The sequence below is a fragment of the Hippocampus comes genome, unplaced genomic scaffold, assembly GCF_001891065.2.
Source record: "Hippocampus comes isolate QL1 unplaced genomic scaffold, H_comes_QL1_v1.1 scaffold59, whole genome shotgun sequence".
NCBI lineage: Eukaryota > Metazoa > Chordata > Actinopteri > Syngnathiformes > Syngnathidae > Hippocampus > Hippocampus comes.
Genome location: NW_017805406.1, coordinates 183,319 through 199,234, shown reverse-complemented (window position 1 = coordinate 199,234; position 15,916 = coordinate 183,319). Strand labels below are relative to the sequence as shown.

The 15,916-nt window shown below is 46.8% G+C and overlaps 4 protein-coding genes across 5 annotated transcripts; 2 read left to right on the top strand and 2 right to left on the bottom strand.

The window, feature by feature from the left end:
- Positions 1-232: 232 nt before the first annotated feature.
- Positions 233-1,114, top strand: h2ax (H2A.X variant histone). The gene has a single exon (XM_019873363.1). It carries the CDS (start codon positions 562-564, stop codon positions 988-990), a length of 429 nt encoding a protein of 142 aa, XP_019728922.1. The 5' UTR covers positions 233-561; the 3' UTR covers positions 991-1,114.
- Positions 1,115-2,310: 1,196 nt separating this feature from the next.
- Positions 2,311-3,696, top strand: hspb9l (heat shock protein, alpha-crystallin-related, b9-like). Its single transcript, XM_019873361.1, has one exon. It carries the CDS (start codon positions 2,684-2,686, stop codon positions 3,368-3,370), a length of 687 nt encoding a protein of 228 aa, XP_019728920.1. The 5' UTR covers positions 2,311-2,683; the 3' UTR covers positions 3,371-3,696.
- A 490-nt stretch (positions 3,697-4,186) lies between these two features.
- fam53c (family with sequence similarity 53 member C) lies at positions 4,187-11,151 on the bottom strand. The gene is given in 6 exon segments (XM_019873356.1): positions 4,187-6,258; positions 6,438-6,609; positions 6,611-7,355; positions 7,793-7,850; positions 8,289-8,583; positions 10,822-11,151. Coding segments are annotated over 4 exon segments (1,236 nt in total). The 5' UTR covers positions 7,800-7,850; positions 8,289-8,583; positions 10,822-11,151; the 3' UTR covers positions 4,187-5,946.
- Positions 11,152-11,778: 627 nt separating this feature from the next.
- Positions 11,779-15,883, bottom strand: slbp2 (stem-loop binding protein 2). Of its 2 annotated transcripts, none has more exons than XM_019873359.1 (9): positions 15,758-15,883; positions 14,501-14,656; positions 14,089-14,169; positions 13,934-14,011; positions 13,721-13,867; positions 13,396-13,569; positions 13,121-13,283; positions 12,570-12,690; positions 11,779-12,405 (listed from the first exon to the last, which is right to left on the bottom strand). In XM_019873359.1, exons 1-9 carry the CDS (start codon positions 15,808-15,810, stop codon positions 12,341-12,343), a joined length of 1,038 nt encoding a protein of 345 aa, XP_019728918.1. In that variant the 5' UTR covers positions 15,811-15,883; the 3' UTR covers positions 11,779-12,340. The 2 variants fall into 2 exon arrangements, with proteins under 2 accessions (XP_019728918.1, XP_019728919.1); XM_019873360.1 differs by having other exon boundaries at positions 13,721-13,864.
- Between the last annotated feature and the right edge of the window lie 33 nt (positions 15,884-15,916).

The window sequence follows — 15,916 nt, the reverse complement described above, 5'->3', positions numbered from 1 at the left end:
TGCATACTCGGTGTAACAATTCTTGAGAGGAAATGCAAAAAACGACCAGTTTTACACTTCTAACAAGCGAGCAAGTGGCGAATGTAGTGTCTCATAGTTCACGTATCCTGCATTAATTGGCCTACGAATATCCCCCCCACCCTCACCTAACCCCAAACTGCATATCTTACTGCATGTCATGAATACTTACGATCGTTGCTCCATTTTCCACCACTCAGCTTCAAGACGCCCGTTTTGATTGCTTCTTGAGCGCCAAAATTTTGAAACGAGAGGGAATAGCTACCATTGGCTACAAATTCCACGTGACACGGATGACCCAATCGTTTTCCTTCCTTCTGCGATTGGTGGGACATCAAATAGATGACACCAATCGCTGCTGGTTTTCTTTTTTTCTTTCATTCCTTCAAGCCAACCACATGACACTTTGTCGTCATAGAAGCCAATCGCGTAAAAGGGCGTGACAACCCTGGACTTTTATATTCGAGTAATGCAAGGTTCTTTCCAGTACTGAACTGAAATTAATAAGGACTATCCTGCGTGTAAATAAAAGAAATCATAAATATGTCTGGAAGAGGCAAAGGCGCCAGCAAGGCCCGCGCGAAAGCTAGGACCCGGAGTAACCGGGCAGGTCTCCAGTTCCCGGTCGGTCGAGTCCACCGTCTTCTCCGCAGAGGCAACTACGCAGAGCGTGTTGGTGCCGGTGCCCCAGTCTACTTGGCCGCCGTGCTGGAATATCTCACCGCCGAGATCCTCGAGTTGGCTGGTAACGCCGCCCGGGACAACAAGAAGACTCGCATCATTCCTCGCCACCTTCAGTTGGCGGTACGCAACGACGAAGAGCTGAATAAACTTCTTGGCGGCGTCACCATCGCCCAGGGCGGTGTCCTGCCCAACATCCAGGCCGTCCTGCTGCCTAAGAAGACTGGACAGTCTGCTCCGAGCTCCGGCAAGGGGGGGAAGAAGGCTTCCTCGCAGTCTCAAGAATATTAGCCACATGGCTAGTAACTTTTATCCCAACGGCCCTTTTCAGGGCCACCCAAGCTACATCGAAAGAGCACATTTCCTTTGTGTGTCTTCGTCACTTTTTTTCCTTAATAAATTGTTTTGCTAATGACGAGCGCATGTAGGCTGCCATTATCGGCTAACCAAGAGGCACTGGTTTCGACTGTAGCTTAGCATTTCCGAGTGAACCGGCACATAGGTTTACCGGCCACTAAGCAGTTTTAAATGCCGTTTATATTCTCGACGTCCAAATATAAAATGAACACATTACGGCCCAAATCGATTTTAGTAGCTCTTTTACTACGTCGGAGAGTAGCCCAGGCCTCGTATGCACCGGTAAGCTAGCTCCATTTTCTACCTCCTTGACAACATTTGAAAACAATGCTCCTTTTTTTGCTTAATTTAGGCGCCTGTTGCTGCCGAGCTGATTAAAATGGCCAACACTATGCAAGCACGATCTAGTAGCCTTTGACAGTAAACGTTACTTATAAACTCAGTTGCCGAAAACTTTGGTGTTCCTCTACGTTGCATTTTTGTGTGCCCTGTAATTCATGATCAGGGGGGGGGGGTAGGAAGTCCCTTTTCTGCACCATAAAGACTCATAACTATGAGGAATACATAAATATGAGGGAAATGATGCACAGAGGATGTATTTTCGGCGAGTTTGCAGTCTCATTCCCAACTCTGGCTTTAGAATACAAAAAAATGCACGAATACACTCACTGTGTCGAGTAAGTCCTAAAAAACTGCTGTATTTCAAAGCAGCTTCATAAATAATACATTGATTTACTGTCAACTAAAAAAAAAAAAAAAACTTCAAACAAGTGATGGCAAAATAGATCTGACGCACCAAATCAGGTGGACTAAATTATTTGGTTCAGTTATAGTGCCCCCTCCAGGCGAAAATCAAGACTGCAGTTGAAAATCTTTGAAGCACGTACATAGCACTCGAGCATACTAAAACCGTGGTAGTAGGTATTTTCACTGATGGCGGCGCTGACACGAAACATAAGGTCCGACAGAACTACTCAGCTCAGTGAGACTGGCTTTATGTAGCCCCCTGTCATGACGTAGATGACCGGGGTCTACGTATCATAAAGTGAGGCGGAATCCTATGCTGGGCAAATGCCGGCCGGGACTTTCCTGTTGCTCTGCCAGTAGACTTCCGGGTGTTGACAATTCCGGGCTTACGTCACAAGTTTAAATGTCGGCCAGGTCGATGAAACCAAAACTACGTTCATTCAAAACCATTGGACTTTGCCTCGTTATTCAGTTTCTGAGGATTATATTGATTAGAAAAATTGTTGACATGTTGTTTGAGTACTACAACATTCTGCCCGGTCTTGCAAAAATTCGATATGAACAGAAATTGGACTTAACTGAAATATGGGGACCTGTTCACCCAAAAGATGATCACGGAACAAATTACAGTCATATCTGAAGGGACCGCTGTATCTGAAAAAAAAAAATGCTCAAGTACAGTAGTAAAATACTTCATTACTCCCACACACTGCTACTTTATAAAACCTATGACGGAGTTTGGCGTCGGAAATAGGACAAAGCAGCGACACGTTGGTATGTGGCAGCCGCATGTGCTGCATTTAGACTCTGACACACACATGCACACACACAGGCAGGAATGTTGCTGGAACTTTCGGCTGCGTGTATATAAGCGGCAGGGATGCCCCAACGCCAGACACTCCAGACCCCAAGCTGTGAGGATCAAGAAGCAAGAGCAAGCAGAATGTTGTGCCCCACCGTCTTCCAGCCATCCGCCGCTCTGAGACCCTTCATGGACACTCACTGGCCAATCCGCAGCCTGTGGCCAGAGACCAGGCCTCTCTTCTACCACATCGAGCAGGAGATGCTGCGCCACATGCAGGAAATGAGGCAGAACATGGAGTACATGGAGAGGTTGCACCAAAAGATCTTCGAGGAGATCGACCACACGCCGGCGACGGCCACCTTCAGGCCCATCGCCTTCCATGAGCTGAGGCCTGAGGGAGGAAGCTTTGCGCTCAGCCTGGACACCCAGGAGTTCTCCCCAGAGGAGCTGTCCGTGAAGCAGGTGGGCCGGAAGCTAAGGGTGAGCGGGAAGACGGAGAAGAAGCAGGAGGATGGCAAAGGCTCGTACTCCTACAGATGTCAAGAGTTCAGGCAGGAGCTGGACCTGCCGGACGGCGTGGACCCCGAGACGATCACCTGCTCGCTGGTGGGGGGGCGGCTGCAGATCCAGGCGCCGCGAGAGAAAGCGGCCGGGGACGGGAAGGAGCGAGTGGTGCCCATCAACGTCGCCCCGGCGCCGGCCATCGCAGCGGCCGCAACGCCGTCCGCCGAGGTCAACGACTCCTCAACTCTTGAGAACTGACACGCTGAGACCTGGAGTAATGTGATGGACAGAACATGCTTTGGAACAAGCCTTGTATTTCTGATGTTTTAGCCAGTAATTATGAATCATGTCAACTCAAAAAAAAAAAAAAATGAGCACTGAGTCACATTCTATTTCCAACAATGATGGACGATGCCGTGGAGAACATTCTTTTCAGGCATGCCACAGCACTGTAAAGCTATTTATAAATGTGGCCTTCATTAGGGCAACAAACAAAGTGTTTTTTTGTCATTTTACGATAGAATATAAGTTCTTGTGTTTTCTGAAACCCACATTCATAATTTAATACAATGTAAAGAAATAAACAGTTTGTGTGTCATGAATTAACACTGCAATTCTTTTCATTGTGCCGCTCCTTCTGACGTGTCATGCAACCAAACGAAGAACGCTATTTCTATTACTGTGACTCAGTAATATTAGTCATTTCAGTACATGAGAAAGAAGTTTTTTATTTAACCTTCAACCAGGTATAATTGTGAGCTGCAAAATGAATTTTCAAAAGTGACCGAGCTAAGGGGGCAGCGGAAATTTTACGCTACACAACATAAACATTTCTATGATTAATACAAAAAAACCTCACTAAGACGTTTAAAAAAAAAATAGTGTGCCGTCTAATATAAGATGTGCCTCTGAATATGATATTCATCTACATGTGTTGCTCCACCATTTGTTGACTACCTGTGCTAACCGTTAGCATGTCAGCATGTTTTACACACAGACCCACACATTAAAAAAACAATTTCCCCCCCCCCACTGAGTCCTCGGTTACCGATGACAACAAACGTGACACACATGTTCATTGTAAAATAATTCTCAATAATTTATTCACAAACTTCATTTCAAATTGCCATGTTGTCATTTCATTTTTGAAAACACATACAATAATAATAATAATAATATTAAAAGACGTCTCTCTACTAACTTGTTCATCATCGCTCATTGTCCATCGTGCTCAAGCGTCCCATTTTGGCGTTGATGACCTGCTCGGATGCCCGATCAGAAATATGAAGAAAACAAAACAAATCCTCGCAAATGAACTGAAGGACTTAAAATTTGGACAGCTACAGAAACACGCTTCCTTTTTCGAGACCATGTTTTTTTTTTTCCCCTCCATTATCACATTTTGATTTACAGAATGTTTTATTAAGGCTCATGTTGGGCAATGTGGAGCAATTGACTGAGAGGAGTGACATTGACAGGTAAAGTGTTTGTTTGTGTGTCTAATGGGACGCTGTGTGTACAAGATACTAATACTTTCCGAGATGTGAAAATTTAGAATCAAAAAGCCACACATGGAACAATAATCTCCAATACAGTCGTCCAAATGGATCATCCCAACAATTAATCTTTGTGATTGTCCTTCGGGTTGTCTAATAATAGTTGATGAACCTTTTCTTAAGTGTCAATGCTCATTTGTAACACACACACACACAGGAAAGTATGAACACTCGGGTACACAGCATCAGTGGCTACTTGGGAGGAATAGGATGACGCAACACAGATTCGAGGCGCACCTGAACACATCGCCGCGTGTATATGGGTCAACATCTGATTGCCCCGCCCCTGCCCCCCCCATGTCCTTCCCCCACACACACTTATTAGCGGAAAATGTGTTGATCCTTCCATGAATGAACTATTTGTAGGCTCAGTTCAGATAAACTAGTTCCAAACGTGGCGTAATGACCACTGAGTGTAATTTTGAGATGCTTGCATTGTAGAAAACTTGGACTTTTGGCTTATATACAGTGCGATGCAAAATGCAATTTCGATATTGTTTCTCGTCTTAAGTGCTCAATAGATTTACCGGGCCGGTGATTCTCCAAGTGTTGTAAGCAGGCACTCTCTCGTACAACTCAATTTTGAAAAAGGGGCCAACATGGGAAACTGAAGCCAAAATTCTACATCACAGATCTTCACCTATAACAGGTTGTTCTGGAACCGTTATCTCTCCCATGTGACAAGATGTATCATGGCTAGCGACATTTTTTTAAAATCTCCTGACTTAACAATATAAATATTCGCTTCACTCAAGTGCTACATGAAATGTCCTACTTCTTAGCAGTCTGGAACGCGGCGTGAAAGCAAAAAAGTTCTAATTTGTCTGACCTGAGCCTTTAGGAACAATGACCGGCTGCTCCTCCGCTATGTAGCAAGCATGATGGCGGCCCAGCGATGTTTCAGGTGGACGCCGCGGCGTGTCAGGCGAGTGGTCTGTCAGGAGACTCGGCAGCTGCGGAAGACGAGGGAACGCAGAAGACACACCGGGCAGTCAAAATCTGGCGTCGGACCGCCAATGGCCGCTCCCTCTCCGTTTGTTTGGTCTTCACGAGGAAGGTTTTCCAACAGCGCGGGAGGAGACTTTCCAGCAAGTAGTCACATCATCACTGTTGACGTCAATCAGCTTTGATTTACCGCAGCTCGTCCAATGAGAGGTGATCCTGAGAGCCTCGCTGATTGGTGGCACGGTGGGCGGGACTGTTCGAATTTAAAATAAAAGCAATCCAATCTAAAAACAAAACAAAATAAACCTGGTCGGCCTTCCATTTACAAACGCGTCAGTTTTCTTCGATTAAATTCAAGTCCAGTTCTGTACAATCCCTCTCGAATACGGCCTGCTGCTGTTGCTGCGTCGCCTCGCGCTCATCGACGTCTTCGTCTTCCTCGCCGTCGTCGTCGTCGTCGTCGTCGTCCTCGCGGCACTCCTCGTCGCTCTCGCTCAGCGGGCCGATGCTAGACCTGCCCAGACACTCGGCCGGCGAGCAGGAGCCACGGAAGTCGCCCAAGAACGATTCCATGCCGATGAAGAGGTCGCCGCCGCAGGCCAGCCTGCCGCCGCGCTCCAAATACTGCGGGTCGATGCTGCGGGTCTGCGGGATGAGTTGAGGACAAATGTTTTTTTTTTTTTTTTTTTTTTTTTACAAAAAAAAAATAAATACAAAAATTTCACACAGAGACCCTGCAAAAATCGCAGCCGGTAACGAACCACCTTTTGCCTTTGACACCGAAGCAGCTCTGTCCTTACGACTTACTGACGTAACACTCGTACCTGAGTCATCTTGGTGAAGTCGAGGACGGGGCGGGCGCAGGGTCGGTCGGGGTCGCGGCGTCTCTTCAACCCGGGCTTGAGCAGCAGAAGGTCGCAGGGCTGCGAGTGGCACCGCGGTAGCTGCGGGGGCAGGCTGCGGCGCAAGGACGAAGGCGTGCTGCACGCCGAAGAGTGGAGGCGCCGTCGCTTGGCTGGGAATGGGAGGCGGTGGCAGGAAGGCGGCGGCCGCCGAGTCTCTGATGAGCACGGGCGAGAGGGAGAAACGGCGCTGGGGAGGCGGCGGCGGGTGAAGAGGCGAGGGCGACGAGGAGCAGGAGGACGGCGAGGGGAAGAAACAGCAACAGGCGCCGCCCCCCGCCGCGGCCTCGCTGGGATCCCAGGGGAAGTTCCAGGGCAGCGGCGAGTCGGGAGAAAGTGCCAGGCTGAAGAAGGTGGGACTGGATGATGAGTGCAGAGATGAGTTCAGAGAGGAGCTCGGGGCGCGCAGCGGACAGGCACCGCCTGCCGCCGCCACGCCCGCCACCCCGGCGCCGCCCACTCCTCCGTGGCATTGCTGGCGACTGACGGGAGTCCAGACCCGCGAAGCGCTGGGCCGCCACGTGTAGCGGCAGCGCGACAGGTCCTCCGGGACCGACAGAGAGCGGCAGTGGCGTTTGGATGGCGGGGGAGGAGGGGGCGGCGGGGCCGGGCCGGGAGGGGCGGCCGCCCCCGGGAGGGAGAGCTCGGACGCCGAAGTGCTGGGCGCCAGAGGCCGGTGCTGCTGCGGCTGAGAGGGAGGGTCGTCCAGGGGGTCGCCCCCCTCCTGAAGGTGAGCATCGGGTGGCACCAGGGGGACGGGGCCGGGGGGGAAACTAGAGCTCAGCAACCCCCCCTGCAGGCTGGACTTAGAGGGAGGGCAGAGCTGCCAGTAGCTGCTCTCTGAGGACGTACACACAGAGCATTTACACACAGCTCATATGGCCTTTTTTTTTTTTAATCAAGGACTGTTTATATTCCACAAAAAAAGAAAAATAACTTTATCACCAGAAAAAAAAGGAGCAAACTTTTTGGAAAATAAACATGCAATATTAGTTATTATTATTCTCTTTGGACCACAACTTTAAAGAAAAAATATTAAGACTACCATCTCAAAATTAAAGAAGAAAACAAATACCCTCTAAATTATGATTCTTCATGACTTAATTTTCTTACTAGAAAAAAAACCATGCATGAAAAAAAATGACGTTGTCACTTCCTTCATTGTATTACTTTTTATTCTAAAAAACTTGGTATAAATTCAATTTCTTGTTTCCAGTGTGGACCTATTCCCACTCGATAACAATCACACCCTTATTGAAGGAATTAAGGACACTCACCAGGCATCAAGCCATCTGGGGGCCAGCACTCCGCGAGGTTTTTCGGGTCCAGCAGGGACTAAGAGAGAAAAAAACAAAAACTGAAATAATCTAGCTAATAATACAGTTCTGCATTGAAAAACACTATTTCATCAATATCACATCCCGCATTCAGTTTCCGTAAGGACAGCGCTCTCGTGTTTGTGTGCATTGACAATGGCAATCAAGCGATCGGACTTTGAAGAAAGTCGAACAGCGCTATTTAAAATGCAATCCATTTATCTTTTCCAAATGACACGACATCAAAGTTCACTCGTTGCGGAGTGTCTTTTGATGTTGACGGCTAAAAAGACTGATGAAGGGAAGAAGATGACGACGTTTGGAGTTTGCGCCTTTTGAGACGCACGGATTTGTTTTTAAACATCCAACACAATTATTCCGTTGATCACCTTGGTTTGATGTTAAAAGTCTGGGGGTATGTTTCGCATTTAAGTGGAACTGACCCGCCACCACTCACCAAGTCCGAGTCCCCCGGCTGAGCAGGGTCGCCTTCCAGACTTCCTCACGTTCTCCACCAGCAAGGCGACCACGTCATGGTGGCGGAGGAGGAGGAGGAGGAGGGAGGGAGGGGATGGAGGAATGGGAGAAAGAGGAGTGAGGTGGGAGTCACGCCCACTTGTGTGTCTCTTATCACTTTGAGGGGAGGGGCTAACAGCTGCAGACTCCTCCTCCTTGCACCAAGGGCCAGGTAGCCCCGCCCACCCTCAAAAGGACAGCATGACCAAGTCGAGTCCACCTGTGGCCTCAAGAACCTGCCTGCAAGGGTGGAAGTGGTCAAGTTCATTCAAATGTTCACAACACACAAGTACAACAACTCGGGCGCACTAGTAGAAGGACGAACTGTCATACTAGTGAGGGATTTGTTTTACTGTTTGACATTTCTGTCCACTGGTAGAACAACTCGGGCGCTCTAGTAAAATGATTGTCTTACTTTAGATGTTTTTTTACGCGAGTGACATTCTGCACACTAGTTGAGTGACTTGGTCATGAGTAAACAACCATTGTGTGCTTGCAGAATAACTATTGAGGTTTACTGGTAAAATGTTTCCACTACTACCTTCCATTCCAGTCTATTTCAGTACACTAGTAGAACTACATAGTGGTAGACTCCTTGTCTTATGTGTGTGTTACCAGTCGTTCAATGTGTTCCGCATTCAACAAATTTAAATCAGATTTTTGTTGCACTGTTTTAAATTTTTATTTTTTTTTAAACAAACGGTGACTTTAGGTTGCATGTATGATTGTGACATCCAATGGCGATTCCTCGCACAACTTGCATTAATCGCTTAAGCATTGTTTGCAAATAATTAAAATTCAGTTTGTGTTTGACAGGTCCATAAAATGACCTTTTATATACATACTGTATATTTATGTATCATATATTTATAGATTACTTACACAGTTGAATATATTTATCAATAACAGGCTATTGTGTATATTTATGTGAAATAACGAGTGATATTGTGTACAACTGCTGCAAATACTTAGGGTACAAGATGTAAAAATAATCTGCATTCATAACTTTGCTGCTGTGAATTGGGAATTTCTCCATTGCGAGACTAATAAAGGTTCTCTTATCTTATCTTATCTTATCAAATATCAACCATTTGTCTGATGTTTGAAGGGTCATAATCCAGTCGCTCGATTTTTAATCTGCCGGCCCTCATTTTTTTCCACAACTGTATGACAAATATGCACACTAGAACAACTATATCCCACTATTATTACTAGTGTTTTTTCAACAACAGTATGACATTTGTACGCGCGAGTAGAACGATGAGGGTGCACCAATAGAATGACTATCTTCTTAAGTGACATTTTTTGTTTTTGTGCGTACAGTACTCACAGAACGACTACAGTGCATTAGTAGAACAAGTACAAGAGACTAGTTCGAAAAACTCTGCACTACTTGAAAACTGCTAGACAAGTATACTGTCATAAATTCATAAGATTCTACATCGAGTGCTTCATTAGTCGTACAGTACTTGTAGAGAATGAGACGGAGAAAACAAGCACCAGGAGAACGTCCAAAACAGATTTGAACCCCCACCCTCAGAACTTTGAGGCTGATGCGCCGCCCTCGTTTCACATATAAAGAGATAAAATCAGTGTTGCCCAACACTTGCTATGTGTTTGTTTGCTGAGATTTAATTGAGAATACCAAAAGCAATGAGGCCGCCGCAGCTAGCTCGATGCTAACCCTTCCCATTGTTTTCAACGGAGGATGCTACCTCTTGCCAATTGTCGTTCACAGGAACGTAAACGGGACGGTGTCATTTTGAGCTTTTTCTTAAACGCTGCACGGGAGAAGGCGATTCATAATGGAGATGATTCGCGTGGATTTTTAAAGGCGTAGTACGACGTTGGTTAGTGATCGCACACACACACACACACACACACACACACACATGCACAGGCACACGCACGCACACACTCACACACACACACACACCTGAGCAGCCCGCTAGCTATAAATAACATGTCATCTCGTTAGAACTTTCAAGGTCGACGCTGGATTACATTCGCCCGCTAAACTGCTAGAAAACATGCCGACGAGCTGCGATTTGCTGCCTGCCACACACGCCCCAGCCGGCCGCTGCACTGCGGGACTAGCAAGGCAGCCCAACCGGCCGCTAAGCAAAGCGAGCCCCGCACCAAGCTAGCAGCGGTTAGCCGCAACTGTAAATATCCGACGGGGACGTTCCCATCCACCGTCGGAGAGCTCTGCCTTTTCCCGTGTAAATAAAAACCAAAGAGTCACAATTAACATCCCCTCTGATGTCATTTCACGTATATTTGGTTTAAGATGGTAGCTGGAAAGAGGAGGACAACACGACGGGATGCTGCGGGATGGATATGTCCGGGCTTGTTAGCTCCCCCTCCCCTCCATCACCACCACCTCCACCCTCCTCTCACCCCAGACGGAACCGCAAAACAAGCGGGCACGTTGTACACTCACGGCCGCATCGACGGATGGATGGCAGACTTACCTCGTCGGAGAGCCCCCTCTCCGGGTGCATCGGTCAGCCCCCTCGGTTACTCGGCGTATTGACCCAACGTGATTACGGAGGCGAACGCACCGCTACAACCCGCCGCTGCCACCGCCACCACCGCCGCCGCCGCCGCCGCCGAGCTCAGCATCCAAAAAGCAGCCACCGCAATGAATTATCGTCTGTGCACGCGTGGCACGGAGAAAATCGTCGCCCCCTGTACGATCGACGCCCGGTGTCGTCCGATTATTTAAAACATAACGATACAGATTTGTACGTGCACACGAGCGGCGAGGCATTCATAAATAACATTTACGGTGGCAGTGAGGAGGGAGGGGGGGGAGGGGCGGGATTACACATCACCCCCCCTTCCTCACTAGCATCACATGCCATTTATTTACATTTTTTTTAAACTGTTGTATATCAAATGCCCGCTGAACCAAACAAAATATGACAATCATTTTTATTGGCTAAGGATTGACTCGGTTGGAGCCTCTCTACTACTGTACACAAAATAAAAGTACACTATGTCGAGTAAGGTGATAGTGTAGAAAGAGTGCAATTTAAAACTGAGCAAATGTGTACATGATGCACCATACTGCAAGCCACTGTAACATTTACAATTTGACCACTGACATTGTTATGTAAAAAGTTACACTGCAGTTAAAATATACTGGTCTGGATTTAAAAGAAAAAATTCTGACAGCTTGTGTGCAAAGCAACAAGTTTCAGGTTTATTGTAGGTCATGTTTTAAATGTAAATTGTATTGACATTAAATTCAGTGATTCTTTCAGGTAGCACAGAGAATCTATTAAGTACTCAGTAGTACAGTCATAATGGGAAAACTGTTCAAATGATGCAGATACATGATGCTGTACATCTTTTGAAATCTAGCTTCAATGACTTCCAGCTACTGTGTGAGCGCAACAGATTTAAATAAAAGAAAACAAACGACATCTATTTCAACACTTTATTTACATCTTTATTAGTTTCAGCTTTGCTTTCAGTATTTAAAGCAGCATACGTTACATAACAAATAAAAAGGAAAAAAAAGATGGTGAAGGGACCCTTATCAGAACAGAGGTGAACGTGGACAAAAATGAAAAAAACAAAACCAGTAGCCTCTACAGAGGCCAGAAAGTGACAGCAAAAAGAAACAGTGACTTTAAATACAAAGTTTAGCAACTTTGTGTGTACCTCGAGAACACAGCGCGGGTGACAAAGTGCAATTAACACAAAAGTGCAAATGATAGAAAACTGCTCAGGTCAAAGTGCCAAGTCGACCTCCGTCAGATACCAGGATGCATTACTCATCTGTTCTGTCCAGGGCTGAAAATGAACAAAAAAAAACAAAAAACACCCCTCGCCTCTCTTATTTTATAACAAATCCTCAGTGTTCTTAAAAAGCCAAACATTGGAAACACACACAGAGAAGATTAAAGTCCACACAACGTAATTCAGCATCTTGACGATGAACTTGCTCAGTGACCTAACCAGGCTCGTTGCAGCAAGGGACGATCAGTAGTGATTCCATAAGAACTGGTCTGAAACCGTAGGGACCCGTTGATCATCAGCATTGAAATCTACAAGGAAACAAAATGCTAAGAAAGAAAGAAAGAAAGCTTTGCTTTTCTCTCTCGCTCAATCCCACAATCGTGACAAAAGCACATACTACTGCCAGCAAGAAGCACCGTCCACTCCAGTGACATATTCATTTACTCTTCCGTGCGTTTTTTTGTGCTCTCACCTCCTGCGTGCTCATCCTCGAGCTGGAGCCAGTCGGCCATGTTGTTTTTGGTCAGCTGAATCCTGAAAGAGCAGCTGAGGCCAGGGGGAGAGCGAGGAGGTAGGCGGCTCCTCTCAGGCTCCTGGGGGCAAGCGTTGGGGACATTTGGAGAAGCAGGTTGGATCGACGTGGACAAATACTGTACATCACTCATAGAAAATTAGGGGTAATATCCTTCCGGGGTAAAATTTCTGGATTCATCTAAAATTCACTACAACACACCGGAAAAAAATTCAAACATCTCCAGAATTCTGAATGCATGTTTCCAACACTGAAAAAAAGGATTTTTTAAAAAGTCCTTTGATTTTACCATGTTAATTAATTGCATGATTGAAATGTGGCATTAAGAATGACATTTATTAGAGAACAGCGAGTTGTGCAAAATTAAGTTAAATAACAGTCGGGCGAACATTCAAAAAAGGTCAAATCAACTTCTGTGAATTGTAATTAATTTTAGGTTCATCCTGAAATCACCCCCCCCCCCCACACACAATCTGAACGCATGACATTACCGGAGACAGTGGAACATTCCAGGCGCCAGGCAGCTCCGGCGACATGTCGGCTGACAGGGGAGACACAGAGGAGGCCTTCGGGGCCGCCAGGGTCTCCTTCTCTCTCTGCTTCTCTCCTCCATCGTCACACAAGTCAGAGGTCATCTTTGCCAGCTGGTTCTGCCTGCCAGAATGCCATTTCACAGCCAAAACTAAAAATACAGCGACCACCACCTGAATACCGCGCAGTTGATGCGGTCGGCGTGGCGCTCAAATCTCACTTGAGCTCTACCTACAGTTGCTCCACGGGGTCAAGAGCGAGGTCGCAGGTGTCCGACGGGGCGTCGCTCGGCGGGTCCCACTGGTGCAGTGCTCGTCGCCAAATACGAACCTGCATGTCCCAGGAGCGCCTGCTGTACTTCCTGTACTTGTTGGGGGTGGATGGGTGGAGCTTCGGGTCTCTCATGTGTCTGAGCGAGGGAGGTTTGATATTCTCTCATTGTGAGACAAAAACTAAGAAGTATGCAAATCACAGTACTCTGTTGCATAAATTGGCTACAGGTGGATATGCAAGAATAATCTTCAAACTCAACTTTGGACCCGTGATAACGTAGGCCTTACTTGGGGACTTGCTGCAGGTAGTTCTGGTAGCCACTCGTGTTCTTGCCGTAGAGAATTTGCTTCTGTCGGCGCTTGAGAACCGCAGCATTAGTCTCCGTGTTGTTTGGGTCTGGGATGCGAGGGTAGCAGCGAGTGAGCGAAGCCCTGCTGAGATGGAGAAAAAACAAAAAATGTAAGCGCTTTGACAGTAGGAAGCCGTGACGTGAATCAAACCTCTTGTCCAGATCTTCCGTTCCCACGGCAACGCTGCTGGTGGCCACTTTGAGAATGCAACGCTCCAAGATGGACGTCCTGGACCCCATAAAAGTGCAAAATATACTTCGGAAAATTCTACAGCTGCAACCCTGAAGATTATAATCCAATTAAACCTGCGTGGTTTGCTGCTGGCAGATCTCTCCCCTCCTCGCGGGCTGACTGTCGCTGGAGACATCGGCATGGGAGAGACGTTACTGCAACCAGGGCAGGAAGAGTCAAGTTTTGAAATCTCAAAAAGGAACTGTGTGTCGGTTTCTGACTACAGGTCATTTGTGTTTTACTACACAATGTTTAATCCTCAGATTGTCATTTTTTTCAGTAGTATTCCACTGGGAATGTATGAAATAGGTAGAAAAAGTCTACACAACTGTGTTCGGATTCTGTTTTTGTTATATGGAAAGAAATGAGTCAGATAAAAAAAAATGCTGATACTTTTCCTTTAACAGCATTTCAATTGGGAAAATTTATTTCATATTTAAATAAATTTAGTTCGTAATTCTAAAAGGCACAAGTGTACATATTCACCTGACGAGGCTGTCAAAGACTGAACTGCAGCCAGGGAGGAGCCAAGGCTCGGGGGCAGAAGAGCAACCAGCAGCCACAAGTGGTTCGGGGAGGCCGTTCCACATGGCCGTCGACCAGCCCTTTGCACAAATGCATGACCGCGGGCTGAAACAGAAACTGGGAACAGAAGTCAAGTCAGAGCAGCCGCTCCTAAAATCAAAACGTGCAATTTCCCGAAAAGAGAGACATTCACAGTTCCAACTTTGATCATCTCAAAACCATCCTGCCATACTTCCGTTTGCAAAGACCAACCGGAGACTTTAGGGGTGTTCACACGGCACACATTTGCTCCGGCGCTGCACCGATGTATTTTGTTGCGATATATCTTACACAACAGAGGAACAAACTACACAAACAACTCCGAGACAGTCCAGTCTCCTACAAAAGGAAAGATGACGGAAGTACAACAGAGCACGAAAGCAACGCATTCTAGCCGTATGTAATCAACTCTTCTCATGCATAGCGAGGCTACTCCCCCCGCAAATGAGCATTTGCTCCGGAGCAAATTTTTAACCCTTTAGCGTTCACACGCACCATTTTACATCGGTGCCGCCCCGCAAACGAGCATTTGCTCCGGAGCAAATTTTTGAACCACCTCCCTGAGCAAGGTTAAATTTGCTCCGGTTTAAGCTGTTTTCAGGGCGTACCCTGGTGTAACTTTGCACGTGTTAACGCTCTATTGGGGTTGCCCGGGCGCAGCACCGGAGCAAAAGTTGCCCTGTGAACACCCCTACCGTTGCGTCATTTTGTCATCTGAGGCAATTTATCTCAAATGGGATGAATTATTACGTCTACGGGCGCAATATAACAGATTTTGCTTTACAGTGAGAGTCAAACAACACATCCACTAATGTAATTAAAATCTTTGTAGCAAGTCTCCACAGAGGACCTCCTGGAGCCATTAAAAATGCAGAGCACTGGAACGGAAATACAAGTAGTCATATTTGTCTTGCTTACAAATGCTTTTCTAGGTCACGCGTCGTCGTCGCACCCGTGTACACATATCTAGTAGGCATTCTTAAAAAAACCTAAAATGATTAGGTTTATCCCCCCTATCTCATGGACAGTTTGCGTTTCAAGTTGAGACTCAACTGTAATGTGGGAGTGTCGGGTGGCCACGTGAGCGCTAACTTTGCCGACGGTTCCGGGTTCTCGTATCCGTGGAGATAAATGAGAGATATATAAATAAGACAGTGTACACAGAGATACGTTACCAACCTGGAGGAGAGCAGTGGGCTCTGGGCCGCAGTTTCCACTCCGCTGCGTGACATGGCAGTTTTGAAAATGGCGCCGTCGCTTTGACACGAACAGGCGCCATGTTACCTTTTCGCAGCGTCTTTAATGAGATGCACCTGCAGAGGGCGTGGCCTGCCGCAG

Bases quoted from the DNA above. Each gene is read 5' to 3' on its own strand.
- h2ax (XM_019873363.1), top strand. From the start codon at position 562: ATGTCTGGAAGAGGCAAAGGCGCCAGCAAGGCCCGCGCGAAAGCTAGG.
- hspb9l (XM_019873361.1), top strand. From the start codon at position 2,684: ATGCCCCAACGCCAGACACTCCAGACCCCAAGCTGTGAGGATCAAGAA.
- slbp2 (XM_019873359.1), bottom strand. From the start codon at position 15,810: ATGTCACGCAGCGGAGTGGAAACTGCGGCCCAGAGCCCACTGCTCTCC. The intron at 14,657-15,757 runs GTTGGTAACGTA...TTCTGTTCCCAG, and splicing joins AGCCCACTGCTCTCCTCCAG to TTTCTGTTTCAGCCCGCGGT. The intron at 13,868-13,933 runs GTTTGATTCACG...TCTCCATCTCAG, and splicing joins ACGGAAGATCTGGACAAGAG to CAGGGCTTCGCTCACTCGCT.